The 15,429-nt window shown below is 42.2% G+C and overlaps 2 protein-coding genes across 3 annotated transcripts; both read left to right on the top strand.

The window, feature by feature from the left end:
- Window positions 1-150: 150 nt before the first annotated feature.
- Window positions 151-6,926, top strand: plrg1 (pleiotropic regulator 1). The gene is made up of 15 exons (XM_077497678.1): window positions 151-343; window positions 546-652; window positions 1,228-1,367; window positions 1,455-1,511; window positions 1,951-2,044; window positions 2,535-2,628; window positions 2,712-2,810; window positions 2,910-3,002; window positions 3,746-3,895; window positions 3,973-4,074; window positions 4,973-5,075; window positions 5,151-5,259; window positions 5,824-5,963; window positions 6,258-6,451; window positions 6,703-6,926. The coding sequence occupies exons 1-15, from the start codon at window positions 335-337 to the stop codon at window positions 6,760-6,762; spliced, it is 1,551 nt and encodes a 516-aa protein (XP_077353804.1). The 5' UTR covers window positions 151-334; the 3' UTR covers window positions 6,763-6,926.
- Window positions 6,927-7,025: 99 nt separating this feature from the next.
- On the top strand, window positions 7,026-14,234 carry LOC144002446 (uncharacterized). Of its 2 annotated transcripts, XM_077497680.1 has the most exons (3): window positions 7,026-7,332; window positions 8,219-8,924; window positions 12,846-14,234. In XM_077497680.1, the coding sequence occupies exons 1-3, from the start codon at window positions 7,194-7,196 to the stop codon at window positions 13,579-13,581; spliced, it is 1,581 nt and encodes a 526-aa protein (XP_077353806.1). In that variant the 5' UTR covers window positions 7,026-7,193; the 3' UTR covers window positions 13,582-14,234. The 2 variants fall into 2 exon arrangements, with proteins under 2 accessions (XP_077353806.1, XP_077353805.1); XM_077497679.1 differs by lacking the exons at window positions 7,026-7,332; window positions 8,219-8,924 and adding an exon at window positions 10,605-11,247 and having other exon boundaries at window positions 12,560-14,234.
- The last annotated feature ends 1,195 nt before the right edge of the window (window positions 14,235-15,429 follow it).

Here is a 15,429-nt window from a genome sequence, read left to right as displayed (position 1 = left end):
TAATACGTTTCAGACTTTCAAATTAAACGTTTTTTCTTTACTTTTTGTGCTTTGTGTTGAAGTGCACTGTAATAATAATAATGATAATACATTAAGCTGAAGTGACACATCTTGCCGCTAGATGGCGCAAATGTAAAACAAGACGTGTGCATTGCTTCAATTTACTTCCGGTTCCGGTTCGCAAAGGGTCGCCGTCAGCGACTCACCGTTTTGTTGTGGTCTTCATTTGTACTTGCGTGCATAATACGTTTCAGACTTTCAGTAAAACATTGATTTTATTTTTACCCTTCCTTTTTTTGTGCTGTCGTATTTTTGTGCGACGTTTCTCATCACAATGACTGAGGTAGGACGAACATTTGACGCTTTTCGTGGCTCTTTTGTTGTGTTCGCTCGTGCTCAGGGCACATCCGGGGCCCGACTAATTCCTGGAGTCACTTACCCACTTTCGATTCATCAATTTTCCCTCTTTTTTTTTTTTTTTTTTTTCGTCGCTTCATATTTGCTATGTTTTAATCAAGCTTGAAATATGTTTGATGTGTACACAGGACGTCCAGAAGCACTCTGTGCACACGCTGGTCTTTCGCTCACTGAAGAGGACTCATGACATGTTTGTGGCCGACCAAGCCAAGTACGTTGCATTGGACGACCAAAGGTAAAACAAGTTCAGTTAGCACAAACCAATGGCTTGAGAATGCAAAGACAAAATGTCTCCTTTTTTTTGGTGGCGAATATGGCCATATAGAGCAGGCTCTTTAATTGTGTGTGTGTGTGTATATATATATATATATATATATATATATATATATATATATATATATATACTTATACTTTTTTTTTTGCCACACTTTCATGACACCGGCAACTACCAAACTGCCAGCATTGATGGGTTATGATAATTTATGGTGCCATTCCATCCATTTGACTTTTTTTTTTTTTTCTTTGGGTCCCCCCACTTGCCAAAGGCCACCAGAGTCTAAATGGAAATATAAAAAGATTTTTTAAATCACTGATGAATTGATTTTGAAAATAATTGGCGGTTGCAGCCCTAAACTTTAAAAAAACAACAACAATTGCAGAGGACCAGCATTATTAGATCTTTTGAAGATGATTCCAGTGATATAAAAAAAAAAAAGCATGACTTTGGCAAATAGTCAACAATTGTTTGAAAAAGATAAAAACTTGCTTCGGTTTCACATTGTCGTCGTTGTTGTGCTTGCGCACGCACAGTCACAAGCTGAAGATGGCGGTGAAATTGAAGGCCGACTACGACGCGGTGCTGCACATGCCCGTCTTGAAGGAAGCCAAAGAGCGAGTGGCGCAGCAGCCCGCCGGCGCCGCGCGGCTGCAGATCGGCTACACGCAGCCGGGTGAGCGCAAACATAAGACAAACCGCCGTATACGGACGATTGACTGGGATTTCTTCAGCAAATAATCGCTTTGATTTTGTCATCTAGCGTCCGATGACCCGGAGTACGTCATCACCGGGACACATGCTTACCCGTCTGGACCCGGTGAGTTCAAAACTACATTGATATGCTGAACACAAAAAAATGCAAATACAGTGGTACCTTGACTTAAGAGTTCTGCATGTGAATTTTAACTCAATTCACATTTTTTATTATTATTATTATTATTTAGAAAATTAATGAAATATCTGTTCCGCTTAATTTGTGCTCAATTTCCCTATAAAAAAAACAACCCAAATTGTTAATTGGTCAGATTTCATGATGGGCTTCATACATTATTTTCAGGCGCTTAAACTCCATCAATTTGTTCAGTTTGAAAGTTTTTAGTTGTATAAATTTTGGAATTGGTGTGGTTTCTGTATCCACATCCGAAAATGAGACAAATAGCACATTTCTGGAGAAGAAAGATGGGTTCAATGTCAATTATTTTTTGAAGTGTGTGTGTGGAATTGTTAATGTGTAAATGTATTGAATGAGTGATCAGGAGTGGCGCTGACGGCCGACACCAAGATCCACAGGAACCCCAGCGAGGCCGGCGTCCACTCGGTGGCGCTGGCGCTGCCGCCGTCGCAGGCCAGGTGAGTCCCGCCTTCCAGGTGACGTTCCATTTTATTATTCGAAAGCTTTGAACAGGGAGAGCGCAAACTGTATTTAAAAAAAGTGTGAAATCTATCAAGTGTGTGGTGAGGTGTTTTACAGACTTAAAACGTACGTAATACATGAAAAATTATAGTAGGGATCAAATAAAACATTTAGAATACATGAATAAAAATATAAAATGCTTTATAATAAGAAAATTCATTGAAAAATGAATGTAAATGAAAAAAAACATCATATATGATGAATGAAAAAGCATTTATAATAAATAAAGTAAAAATCATGCCAAGAAGAAAAAAAATGACAAAAATTATCTACTGTGCTGTATAATAAGTGAATTAAAAAAAAAAATTGAATGTAAATGAAAAAACAACATATATGATGAATGAAAAAGTATTAATAATAAAGTAAAAATGATAGCAAAAAGACAAAAACTTGTAATCAATCAAATGTGCCCCGCCCACTTTGCAGCCAAGATGCCAGTCGCACCGCCGCCGGCGTGGCGGAGATCCATCGGCACGCCGGGGCAGCGGAGCGGTCTAACCCGCCTTCCTCCACTGCGCTGGTACGTGCAGGCCCACATTGATTGATTGATTGATTGATTGATTGATTTCTCGGCTTGCGACGCTTTCCCTGATTGTCTTGCAGGCAGTCGTGGAAGGCGGCGGCAGCAGAACGTCGTCGCTGCTGAGGCGAGCGCCCACCATGCCCAAGCCTCAGTGGCACCCGCCCTGGAAACTCTTTCGGGTGAGCGACCGCGAGACAACGCGAGCGCGCGTGGCCGATTTTTTCCTGTCTGGTCGTTCGCGTCCGAGTTGGCGACGTTGACTTGTTGGGTTGCGGCAGGTGATCAGCGGTCACCTGGGCTGGGTGCGCTCCATCGCCGTGGAGCCCGGCAACCAGTGGTTTGTCACCGGCTCTGCTGACAGGACCATCAAGGTGTGCTCAACATTCACTTTTTTACCAAAAACCTTTGCAGTGGCGCCTTGAGATATGAGTTCAGATTTTCCCGTGACCGTGCTTGTAACTTAAAACAAACAAAAAAAAAAAAAAAACATCGGTTCAGTTGCATTGACCTCCGTATATTAACTCATTGACTGGCAGCCATTTTGACTGAAGCAAAACTCCATTTGCTCCCAACTGTTTTATTGGATTTGGAGTGATTTTGCAAGAGCACACAATATTGTGTTCTATTGCTATCAAAACATGGAACCTCCCAAAAGAAAGATTCGAGTCTCTTCTTTCATCAGGGAAAAAAAGTATATTTCTATCTGTTTCCATTTTGCAGCAATTAGCATTAGAATATATTTGAGTTTCATCATTCTTCACATTCCTGGTGAAAACAGTGGAGAAAAGAGCTTGTGGCAACATGGCCCTGCTTGATCTCTTATACTCTGCTGCCACCTGCTGGCCACCATTGCTTCATGCATTTTCTACAGTTCAGCGGCTGCAACAAAGCCTTCTGTATGCTCTTGCATTTAAAAATAAAAAATAAAACGTATAAATACGTCTTTGGGAGCGTGGTAAATATACATTTGTGTGAGCAAACGAGTTTGGAGAAAGATGTGGAGGTGTGTAAAAAAGCATGAATGGATGGTCAAAATATATGCTGGTGACATCATTCCCATATATCAAAAACCAACAGAGTGAACGTGTACGTTGTGTGCGAACGATGCGTGCAGATTTGGGACCTGGCCAGCGGGAAGCTGAAGCTGTCGCTGACGGGCCACATCAGCACGGTTCGCGGCGTGGCGGTGAGCAGCCGCAGCCCGTACCTCTTCTCCTGCGGCGAGGACAAGCAGGTCAAGTGCTGGGATCTGGAGTACAACAAGGTGAGCTGACGACGAGCGAGCGAGCGAGCGGGCGAGCGTCATGATTTGGCCGGCTGACGTTTGCGTGCCGCCGCCAGGTGATTCGCCACTACCACGGACACCTGAGCGCCGTGTACGGCCTGGACCTGCACCCCACCATCGACGTGCTGCTCACGTGCAGCCGAGACGCCACCGCCAGAGTACGGCAGGGAATTTTCATTTCTTTGATTTCCTTCTCAGTTTGTTTGTTTTCATTCGTTTTCAGGTGGTTCTGTTACTTTTGATTCTTTTGAGTTATTTCACAAACGCTTACTTTTAGTTAGTGTCACTATTAGTTTGACTTTTTGCTTTAATGTCTATGACTTATGTGCAATATTTAAAAAAAAAAAAAAAAAAGCAGAATGGGAGCGACGTCATGTGAAGGTGCTTTTCTATTGGCTGCTGCTCGATGATGTCACTTCTGATTCTCGTGAATAATATCAGATGAAATCCACTTCAAATCACATTTAAAATCGTCTCCAAAGGCGCATGCATTCAATTCATTAACAAAGACCAAAACAAAGGACATTTTTGCTATCATTAGATTCATTAATTGCTATTGATTAACAACTTAACATTTTGATTATTCTTTTTTTTTTCAATATGTGTGTATATATATATATAATAATTAATTTATTTATTATATATATTTATTATATATGTGTTATTGTATTATTATACTATTATATTTGTAAATTATAATATAATTATAAAATAATATATATTATATAATAAATAAATTAATAACTGCATTTTGATTTTTTTTTATTTCTTAACTATTAAATATTGTATTTTTATTACCTATATATAATTCATAGTAATTAATTTATTTATTATATATATTATTATAATATAATATAAAAACCGTTAATTATTAGGTTAATGATTAATTGCTATAATTGTTTAATTTATTTTAGTTAGTTTTCATCCAATGTATTTTGAGGTTTATTTTTTTCCGTTTTTATTTTATTTTGTGAATGAAGTTTTTGTTTGAATTGTATTTTAGTGAACTCAAATAACCTTGGGAACATTTTTCATGTAAATGTTCTTTTTTTGTAGGTGTGGGACATCCGATCGAAAGCGAACGCGCACACGCTGACGGGCCACACCAACACGGTGGCCACCGTCCGCTGCCAAGCCGCCGAGCCGCAAGTCATCACCGGTACCGGCAAATTGTGGGCCGCCGCCCCCGTTGGCGTGCGCGCGCGCGTCCTCACTGTCACGTGACCTCCCGCAGGCAGCCACGACTCCACCATCAGGTTGTGGGACTTGATCGCGGGCAAGACGCGAGCCACCCTGACCAACCACAAGAAGTCCGTCAGGAGCGTCGTGCTGCATCCGCAACAGTAAGTCGCCTGGACGCTCAAATCGGGATCGGCGGGTCGGACTTTTTCAAAGATTTGTCATGCTATCTTTCTTTTTTTATTGACATTCCTGCTGAAAACATTGACAAAAAAGAGCTTGTTGCGACATGGCTCTGGTTGATCTCTTATACCCTGCTGCCACCTGCTGGCCATTTGTGTAATAACTACCATTTTTTTCAACCGTTCTTTGCGGTTGAGAGGCTGCATTAAAGCCTCATGTATGTTCTAGCATACAATAAAACGTATAAATACGTCTTTGGCACACTTAAAACATTTCAAATAGAACGGGAGAAAATGAGTTAATTTATTTGAGCCAACTTTTTTGGGGGGTCAAATAAGTCAAAAGGTTGGTTGGGTCCACTCTTGACCCAATTTGTCTTCTTTTTTTTTGACTGAGCCAGCTGGTTTTGTTTTGTTTTGTTTTGTTTTTTGACTTTCTAGTCCTTTTCGTAGCTTTGCAGCTTCTTCTCATCAGTGTCAAAGTTGCAAACTTGCCGACTCCCTTTTTTTTTCCGTGCTATTTCTGTCGCCGCGTTGGGACGGCAGGTACACGTTGGCGTCGGGTTCGGCGGACAACATCAAGCAGTGGATGTTCCCGGACGGAAAGTTCATCCAGAACCTGTCGGGACACAACGCCATCATCAACACGCTGGCCGTCACCTCGGACGGCGTCCTGGTGTCCGGAGGTAAGCGCGCGTCGATGGCGTGTCGATGGCGCGTGTCGCTGACGCGTGTCGCTGACGCGTGTCGATGCCGCGCGTCGCTGACGCGTGTCGATGGCGCATGTCGATGACGTGTCGATGCCGCGTGTCGCTGACGCGTGTCGCTGACGCGTGTCGATGCCGCGCGTCGCTGACGCGTGTCGATGGCGCATGTCGATGCCGCGTGTCGATGACGCGTGTCGCCGACGCGTGTCGATGGCGCATGTCGATGCCGCGTGTCGATGCCGCGTGTCGCTGACGCGTGTCGCCGTGTTGCAGCCGACAACGGGACCATCCACATGTGGGACTGGCGAACGGGCTACAACTTCCAGCGCATCCACGCCGCCGTGCAGCCGGGCTCCCTGGACAGCGAGTCGGGCATCTTCGCGTGCGTCTTCGACAACTCGGAACGACGCCTCATCACCGCCGAGGCCGACAAGACCGTCAAAGTCTACAAAGAGGACGACGCCGCCGTACGTCGCATTCGCCCGTTTTTTTTTTTCCTCCGCTTTCACTTTCACAAACTTTCTCTTTAGTCAAACTGAAGAAATTGATACACACGTTAACATAATGTTTGTTTAGCCGACTTGAAGTCAAGCTTTTGAGTCCAAAGATAGAAAATGATTCATATATATATTTTTTAATGAATGAATAACTCCCAAGCATAATATTATTGTTTGAGTTTTGGTCACGGCGTTTGAAGATGTTTGTTTGTGTGTTTTAGACGGAAGAGAGCCATCCGGTCAACTGGAAACCAGAAATCCTCAAGAGAAAGAGATTCTAAAAACACCACAACCAACAAATGTTTGCTTTGCTTTTTTGTTTGTTTGTTTTTTAGCTGCCATCTATCCTGCACAAGATTTTTTTTTTTTTTAAATTTATGGACACTCAAAAATTGTCTTCCTTCTTTTTGCAAAGTTATTAAAGAGCTTTGTTATTTTGGTCGAACACATTTGTCACGTGGATAAGTGAGGAAAACGCTTCATATTCAATTGTTTGACTTCATTTTCAAACATGAATACTTTCGGTACTTCCGACTATCCTCGAACGCACCATCATCCCAAACGGAAATCGATGACGTCAAGAGGGGCGTGGACTCCTGCTTCAAGATGGCGGCCACTGCACGTCTCACAGTAACTAGCCTAGCTTGCTACTTGCTCCGTTTGTGATTGCTCGTCCCGACCGTGAAAAAAAAAGAAAAACAAAAGGCTGAAAATGTGCGCGAGGAGGACAGCGGAGGAACGTTGCGGCCCACAAGACGACAAGGAGCCGCAACAAAGTCGACGAGTGGAAGTTGAACTACTCGACGCCGTTCGCGAGACGCGGCAGCCAAGAGTTGCGCTTCCAACACAAGGTTTGCTCACTTCTTCCAACTCTTTCACTATTTTTGCAATATTTCTGAAATTGCTTTTCGATGGACTTGAGCCTTCAGCAAAAAAAAAACAAAAAAAAACGAAGGCAATGCAGCCTTGTGACGAGCTCGAGCATCTTCCACATTTAAGTCAAGTTGAGAGCAGCCGTCAAATCAAAACATCGCCAACATGAATTTTCCGGCCGTTTGTACGTATGAAAATGTCGACGGTGACGGCAGCACTTGAACACGTCAAGATGCACAGCAATCAAACTACAACAGCAAATCTGTCGGTGGTAAATTTCCAGCGTTCGATGAAATCTGGTGTCAACTGTTGTTCTGACACTGTTAGGATATTTTAAAAAAACAAAAAACTGTCAGGGTAAATTTTCCTCAAGTGTTTGAGCGGAAGCTAAGTGGAGTCTAATTAGTCCGACCTTGTTGGGTGGTTGTTGGTGTAGCTATATTTTCGTTTTAATTTTTTTTTTAATTATTTTAATTATGTTTTATTTTATTAGTTATTATTAGGATTATTTTATTTATTTATTTTTATTTGATTTTATTATTTATTATTAATCTTTATTTTATCTAGTCTACAGGTTAAAAGTCAATCATCACAGGAAGTTTGTTCACAGCTTTATTATCATTATTATTGATAATAATTAATTGTAGTCATGAGAACTATCTTTTTACATTAAAATAGAAATCTTCTTCCATTGGTTGGCAAAAGTTCCAATCAGCCTGTTGGTGTTCATCCAATAAATATTTCACACCAAGTACATTTGTGATGAAATTGTTGTTTCTCATGTCAAATGAAAATATCCTGCAGACGTACCTCAATATCCGAAAAAATGACACAACATGAAAATGTGTTTGTGTGTCCTTGCAGGCGTTGGTGCAAAACTTCCTGCTCCTGCCCAGCGGGGGGCGCCGTCCCTTCCCGTTCGAGCGCAAGTGGAGGCGCCGGAGTCGCCTCGCGTCAAACAAGAAGAAGAAGAGGAGGAGGTCACCAGGTCGCCGTCCGCTCATTTGCCTCTCAAGAGTGAAGATGATGAAGATGACGAAGGTCCGAGCGGCGACAGCCTGGCAACAGAACAATCGGCAGTCGAAGCCATCTTGGCGCCGCTGTCGGGTGGCGACCGCGCAACCACAAAGTCTCCTCACACCCATGATGATGATGATGATGATGATGATGATGAAGGTCACGTGACGCGCCACCCCGACGACAAACGCTGGAAATGTCGGCAGTGCGACAAATCGTACGCGTGCAAGGGCAGTCTGAAGCAGCACGTGCGAGCGCACGCGGGAGAGAAAGCGTTCGCGTGCTCGCTCTGCGACAAACGCTTCTCCAAGCGGCGAATCCTCAAACTGCACACGAGGACGCACACGGGGGAGAAACCGTTCGCCTGCCCCGTGTGCGCTCACGCCTTCGCGCAGAAGGGAAGCCTGAGCAGCCACATGCGAACGCACACGGGAGAGAAACCGTTCGCCTGCGCCTTCTGCGACAAACGCTTCTCGCACAAGCGCAGCCTGACGGCGCACACGCGGAGGCACACCGGCGAGAAACCCTTCGCCTGCTCCGCCTGCGGCAAACGATTCCCGGAGAAGGGCGGCTTGAAACGACACGCGGGGACGCACGAGCGACAGCGCTCGTTCGCCTGCTCCGATTGCGGCCGAAGGTTCCCGCGCAAGGACGATTTGAAAGCGCACGCCAGGACGCACGTCGCCGACAAACGTTACGCGTGCGCCGTTTGCGGCAACACTTTCCTTAATAAGGGCAACTGGACCACGCACAGCAGAATACACGCTGGAGAGACACTTTGCGCCTGACGGCTTCATTTTGACAAGACGTTTGAGTTACAGTCTTTTGACTAAAATTCATTCGTTTTAGTCATCTGATTGTTTTAATCCAATTTTAGTCGACGAAAGAAAGCAATTTTAGTTGATGAAAAACAATTTGGCGACAAAAAAAAAGCAATTTTAGTTGACAGTTTAGTCGATATTTTCCTTCAGCATGCATTTCAACTTTTAGACAGAAAATGAAAAGATTTTCTATTTGTAGTTTATCACGCAAGACACATTTAATGCTGAAGGAAAATATCAGTTTAGTCGACTAAAATTGCTCTTTATTTTCGTTGACTAAAATTGAATTCAAAGTAAACTGCAAACAGATGACTCAATTATGACTAAAACCTTCATTAATTTTAGTCAAAGGACTAAAACTAAATTCAAATTTCTTGTCAAAATTAACACTGGCAGAAAGAAAATATTAGCATTTTTTTTTATCACTTTTTCTTTTCATTCTAAACATGTAAAGAATAGAAAGTCCTAATTTTTATTTAATTATGCAATTCATTATCTTTTTTTTCTCTTAAAACTTATTTTTTGTTTTTAGCCTGAGATCCAATCACAACCACAATTATCACACACAAAACCAAGTAATGTCATCAAAATATTTGTACTATGTTATGTAATAAAAAAAATTAATGAATAAATAAATAAATGATTCCAGATGGAAACCAAAAAGCCAAATGTTACACATTCAGTTTGGCTTGTTTTTTATTATTATTTTTTTAAATAAATGTTTGAGGGAAAAATAAGTACTGTACATCAATACAAAAAACAAATGTACATTATAATAGTGAATGAAACAGAAAAAAACGTGTGACGAAAAATCGATTTAAAAAAAAAAACGGTATTAAAACGTCAATAATACGAAACTCGTTTGAAAAACGTCCGTTTTGAACAAATAGAAATGCGAATTTGTGGTCCTCTCACTCGTTGGGCGTCGTGCAAGCGGTTCAGACGGCGGCTCGCGACCGCAAGGCACCACGTTCGAGTCCCCAACGGCGGGTTGCGCTCCTGCCTGCCCTCTGGCTCCATCTTGTGGACACATTTGGTATTGCTCCTTCCACTGACTGCAATATCTAATGAACTCCTTTGAAATGCAAATAAATGCTAAATGTGCTGTTTTGCGAAGAGGCTCAAGAAAGATTGCACCAAAACAAATCATTTGGAAGGACTTCATATTGAATGTAAAAAGCTCAATCTGTAGTGATTAGAATATAATTCACCCACGGAACGTTGGGACGAAGGGGGAGTTTGTTGGGATGAAAGGATAAAAGAACAAAATGTTGGTAGGTCTGTGAGCCTCGCGCAGAGTGAGTTGTTGTTGCTGTTAAACGATGAGAAGCTGATATCAATAAACCGCCGGTCTTTGGCTCCGGACTTCAACACTCTGCCTCCGACTCCCGTCACTGCTCGCTACAAATCAATATTTCTTGATTAAATGTCCCACACTGGAACAAGAACAAACGCCACATAACATTTGTTTATTTGTTCTTTTAATGCATTTTATTTTACAATGTATTTAAGTTGCTGTTGTCTGTTTCATTTTTATGGTTGAACGTAAAATTGACGACGACGTTAGCATCGCGTGTTTGTGACCGATAAAGTTTGTCCTGTTGGACTGGCCGTACTGCAGTTTTGCGCAGTCGCAGACGCCTTTTTTTCCCTTCTTTTTGTAAAGTACGTGCACTTCAGCGAACCTTGGTCAAACTCGTCAATTAACTTCGTGAAAAATACCGACGGCTCGACTTTGTACGTCCGTCATTCTTTGACAAGTCGAGCGCATTTGTTCATTCGGTCTTCGAGTTCCGATTTGAAATCATTTCGGCGCACTTTGGAGATTTTCAGCCTATCTTAGCTTAGTTTAGCCTAGCCTAGCTCAGTCTAGCTTGCTAGCCGCTAGCAACAAGAGAGGCAGACGCCTTTTGGGGGGAAAAACCTAACAAGCAAACAAAAAGAAAAACGTCTTTTGGGATTGTGGAGCGAAAATGTTCGCCAGAAAGACGGCAAAGTACCAGCAGGAACTTTGTGGAGGAAACGACGACGACGAGAAGCCGCCACGTACAGCAGGTTTGCTCACTTCGGACCCTCACTTGTTTATTTACCAAATGCTTCTTTCTTTCTTTCTTTTTTTTTTTTTTTTTTTTTCAGACTTTTTTTCCGCACGTCAAATATTACACACTTGCATAATGTGATCCGACACTGGTCCTTTTTGGATATATTTTGTCATGAATCTTTTTTTTTTCGCTTTTATTTATTTGATGCATATAATTTTTGCAATTGTTTTTAAATATACCTTTTAATTGAATTGTCATTATTGTCATCATTATCTGTAGCTCTTGCCAGATAGTTAGAATGTCAAAGTGCTCAATCAATCTTTTTCTAATTTGGTCATTGATTTGTTGTTGGAAGCATGAATATGACTTCATGCATTTGCAATTCCTTGACTTTAGTTAGGTGAGTGCTCCTTGTAGCCATAAATGTCATGCTAAATAAAATAGTTTCTTTTGGGTTTTCAGCCAAACAGTTTCTTTCCATCCCTAAAAAAAAAATATCAAATAAGCGCAACTCTCTCTACTTTAGATGCTGAATTGATTTCATCGTGCTGCTTCCTTTTGTTGCAATTAGCTTCAAACAAACTTTGCAACAGGATAAAAGTCCACATCTGTCGCCACAAACGCAAAGCAGCCATAGCATATTTCTTTCTTTTTTTTTGTTTTTTATTCAGCAGTCTTACAGATTCAACATCTTATCATCACTCTCGCTCTTTTTTTTTTGGCAGTATATGTACCAACATAAATAACTAGAAGTGAAAATAAGAACAGATATAAAACAATTATATATATATATATATATATAGTTTTTATTTCCTATTTTTAATTTAATTTTGGAATTATATTTTTGTATATCTGTTTTTATTTTCACGTTTAGTCATTTATTTAATTAGTTATTTTGGCAATTTTGCTCCTCCATAACTGATCACCTTGGGAGCTCTGTCAACGTTTTGTAATCAATTTAAAAGGATGTCAATTGTCTAAGATTTAAAAAAAAAACATTTTCAAAGGTGTGAAAAAAGTTCAAAAATATGCTTTCAGACATTACAATAGAGGCAAAATTGGCATTTGTATTTAAAAAAAAAATGATGCCAATATTTTCCCCCTCCTTTTTCCTGAAAATGAATATCTGCTTCAAATATTGGTTATCGGCCTTCTTGACTGCTAAAAATAGGTATCAGCCCTGGAAAAAAACAAAAAAAACCTAAATTAAACAAATTGTTATATTGTCCAGGCCTAACAAAAAAAAAATGCAAACCGTCATCGCAGTCATAATGTGAAAACTGAACTTTTGTAGGCCATGACATTTTTCTTTGCGTGTCCTGCAGACGTCGGCGAGAAATATTCTGTTCCTGGCCAGCAGGAGGCGCCGTCCCTTCCCGCTCAAGAGGAGGAGAAACGAGAGCCTCCTCGTGTCAAAGAAGAGGAGGAAGAGGAGGACGTCACCCGGTCGTCGACTGCCGCTCTCCTTCTCAAGAGCGAAGATGAAGGTGAGGCGAGCGGAGGGGCGGAGCCTCCCAAGCTGCTCGACGCAAAGCCGCGCCCTCTTCACACCCGCGACGACGACGGCGACGACGACGACGAGCGCTGGAAATGCGTCGAGTGCGGCAAAACGTACTCGTCCAAGAGCAGCCTGAAGCAGCACGTGCGGATGCACACCGGGGAGAAACCGTTTGCATGCTCGCTGTGCGCCAAACGATTCTCCCAGAAGGGCAGCTTGATCATCCACACCAGGACGCACACCGGGGAGAAACCCTTCGCCTGCTCCTTCTGCGCCAAAAGGTTTTCGGAGAAGGGCAGCTTGAAGCTGCACACGCGGACGCACGCGGGCGCCTCGTCCACCGCGTGCGCCGTTTGCGGTCAGCGCTTCCCCGGGAAGGAAGATCTGAAAGCGCACACGAGGACGCACGCCGATTGGAAGCCGTACCTGTGCACCGTTTGCGGCGAGAGTTTCGCCGCCAACAAATATTTGCGGGAGCACTCCACCACGCACACGGGCGAGAAGCCGTACACGTGCGCCGTTTGCGGCAAAAGCTTCTTCAATAAGGGGAATTTGACGACGCACACGAGGATGCACGCCAACGAGAGGCCGTTCGCCTGCGCCGATTGCGAGCAGCGCTTCGCCCGAAAGGACGATTTGGACGAGCACGCCAGGACGCACGTGGGCGAGAAGGCGTACGCCTGCGGCGTTTGCGGCAACAGTTTCCTCAACAAGGGCCATCTGACCACGCACACCCGAATCCACGCCGGCGAGAGACCCTTCGCCTGCTCCCGCTGCGACCAGACCTTCACGCGCAGGGACCATCTGGCCAGCCACGCCAGGACGCACGCGCGGCACCACGACCTTTGACCCGGCTACGCGGCCGAACTCTTCACTTGCTTTGCTTGTGAAACGTTTTGGCTGCAAAAGGATATTATCACGATATGAAGGTCACAATACGATAATTAGCACGATATTAAAAAAAAAAGGTCACAATATTGTAAAAAACAAAACAAAAAACTGAACATAATATTGCACTTTTGTACATAACAGCAATGCATATAAACAACCTACAATCGCTAATAAATCTTAATAAAGTACATTATTATTGTTATTAATAATAATATTGAGGCACTTACGTGCTAATGCGCACACACATCGAGTTGTTCCACATATCACAAGACGATTACGTACTTCCTTCATGTGACCATTCGCGTGGATTTGAAACAAAACATGCCTTGTGAAAATTAAACTGCAGTTAAAAAAAGAAAAAGTAGCCACCAGAGGGTGCTCCAACTGCACAAATGGAAATCAAGCTGACTTTTTGAACAGACGTGCTGCTATTAATATCGTGACATGACGACAACGATATTGCAGTTATCGTTACATGCCTAATTTTTATTGGAACTATTATTCTTATTAATATTATATATAAGGGATACTTGACTCATTGAACACTTTTCAGTAGTGAAAAATGAATATTTTGTCCAGAATGAATTTGATAACTTCATCATTTTTCATGTACAATTAATAACTTTTTTTTTTTTTTTTTTTAAAGTCATTTTTCTACTTGCTGTCAACTGATGATGACATCATCACCCGTGCTGAGGAAGTCGGTAATGGCCAATCATGGCTCACCTGTTTTCTGGGCTTGGTCAGTAAACTTGAGCCCTGATTGGTCGTTACCTACTTCCAGCACAGGTGGTGATGTCATCATCAGTCGACAGCAAGTTGAAAAATGACTTCTTTTTTTTTAAAAGGTACTAATTGTACATGAATAATAATGATGTTACCACATTAATTATAGATAAAATATGAACTTTTTACTGCTAAAAATGTCTCAACGAGTCATTTATTTCTTGAAGGTAAAAGTTGATCTACTAAAAAGATGACAAGTGGACAATGTATTTATTTCAAACATGTATGAGGATACAGATGTAAACATGTTCTTGTTGAACATTCCCACAGAACTTTGTTTTTTTCTCTCCTTTTTTGTCATTTTGAACTTAATTTGGAAATTCAGAAAAAAAAAAAGTTTAAAAAAAGTTTTGCCTCTCCACTGGGCGGGCTGGATGACGTCACATGAAGGAGGCTTTAGGCGACCATGCAGTTGATCATGTTCTTGGTGTAATTTGTATTTCTTTCGTTTACATACTGTTTGCTGTGGGGTTTTTTTTTCTGTACTGCAATCATAATACTAAGTAAAATGAATAATGTGGGACAAATGTGAGGCCGTCACGTGAGCCAAATTAGTTTCAGCGGGTCACATGGTACGCTGGTGACATAAATACCATTTTATAGTCAGAATGCAGAAAAACGCGTCGAATTATTGCTAGTAATTACAAAATAACCCCAACCCTTGTAAGAAATAAAAGAGAGAAAAAAATCTCAGTACCTCGCAAATAAAGAGTTGGCTATAAAAGTTTTGTCCAAGCTGACTTGCCGTAAAATGTCCGCCAAAGGGTCACGTGCCGTTAGCCTCGCTTTCCTTAGCACGCGTTTGTTCGCTGTTAAATTCAACATTCGCCAGTTGGCACCAAACGTACTCAAATGTCGACACTTTGCGTCAATCGAGACTTGACTCCATTCAAACTTGGCTGCTGGTTTTCGTTGCACGTTGTGGAGCTTCGCGGCGGAGCTCCATTTAGTTTAGCTTTAGCCGAACATAATCGTGCTAGCCTAGCTTAATTGTTAGCCTGTAGAGATCAAGCGTCCAAG

This window comes from Festucalex cinctus, chromosome 15 (assembly GCF_051991245.1).
Source record: "Festucalex cinctus isolate MCC-2025b chromosome 15, RoL_Fcin_1.0, whole genome shotgun sequence".
Lineage (NCBI taxonomy): Eukaryota > Metazoa > Chordata > Actinopteri > Syngnathiformes > Syngnathidae > Festucalex > Festucalex cinctus.
This window is presented reverse-complemented; position numbering and strand designations above follow the sequence as displayed.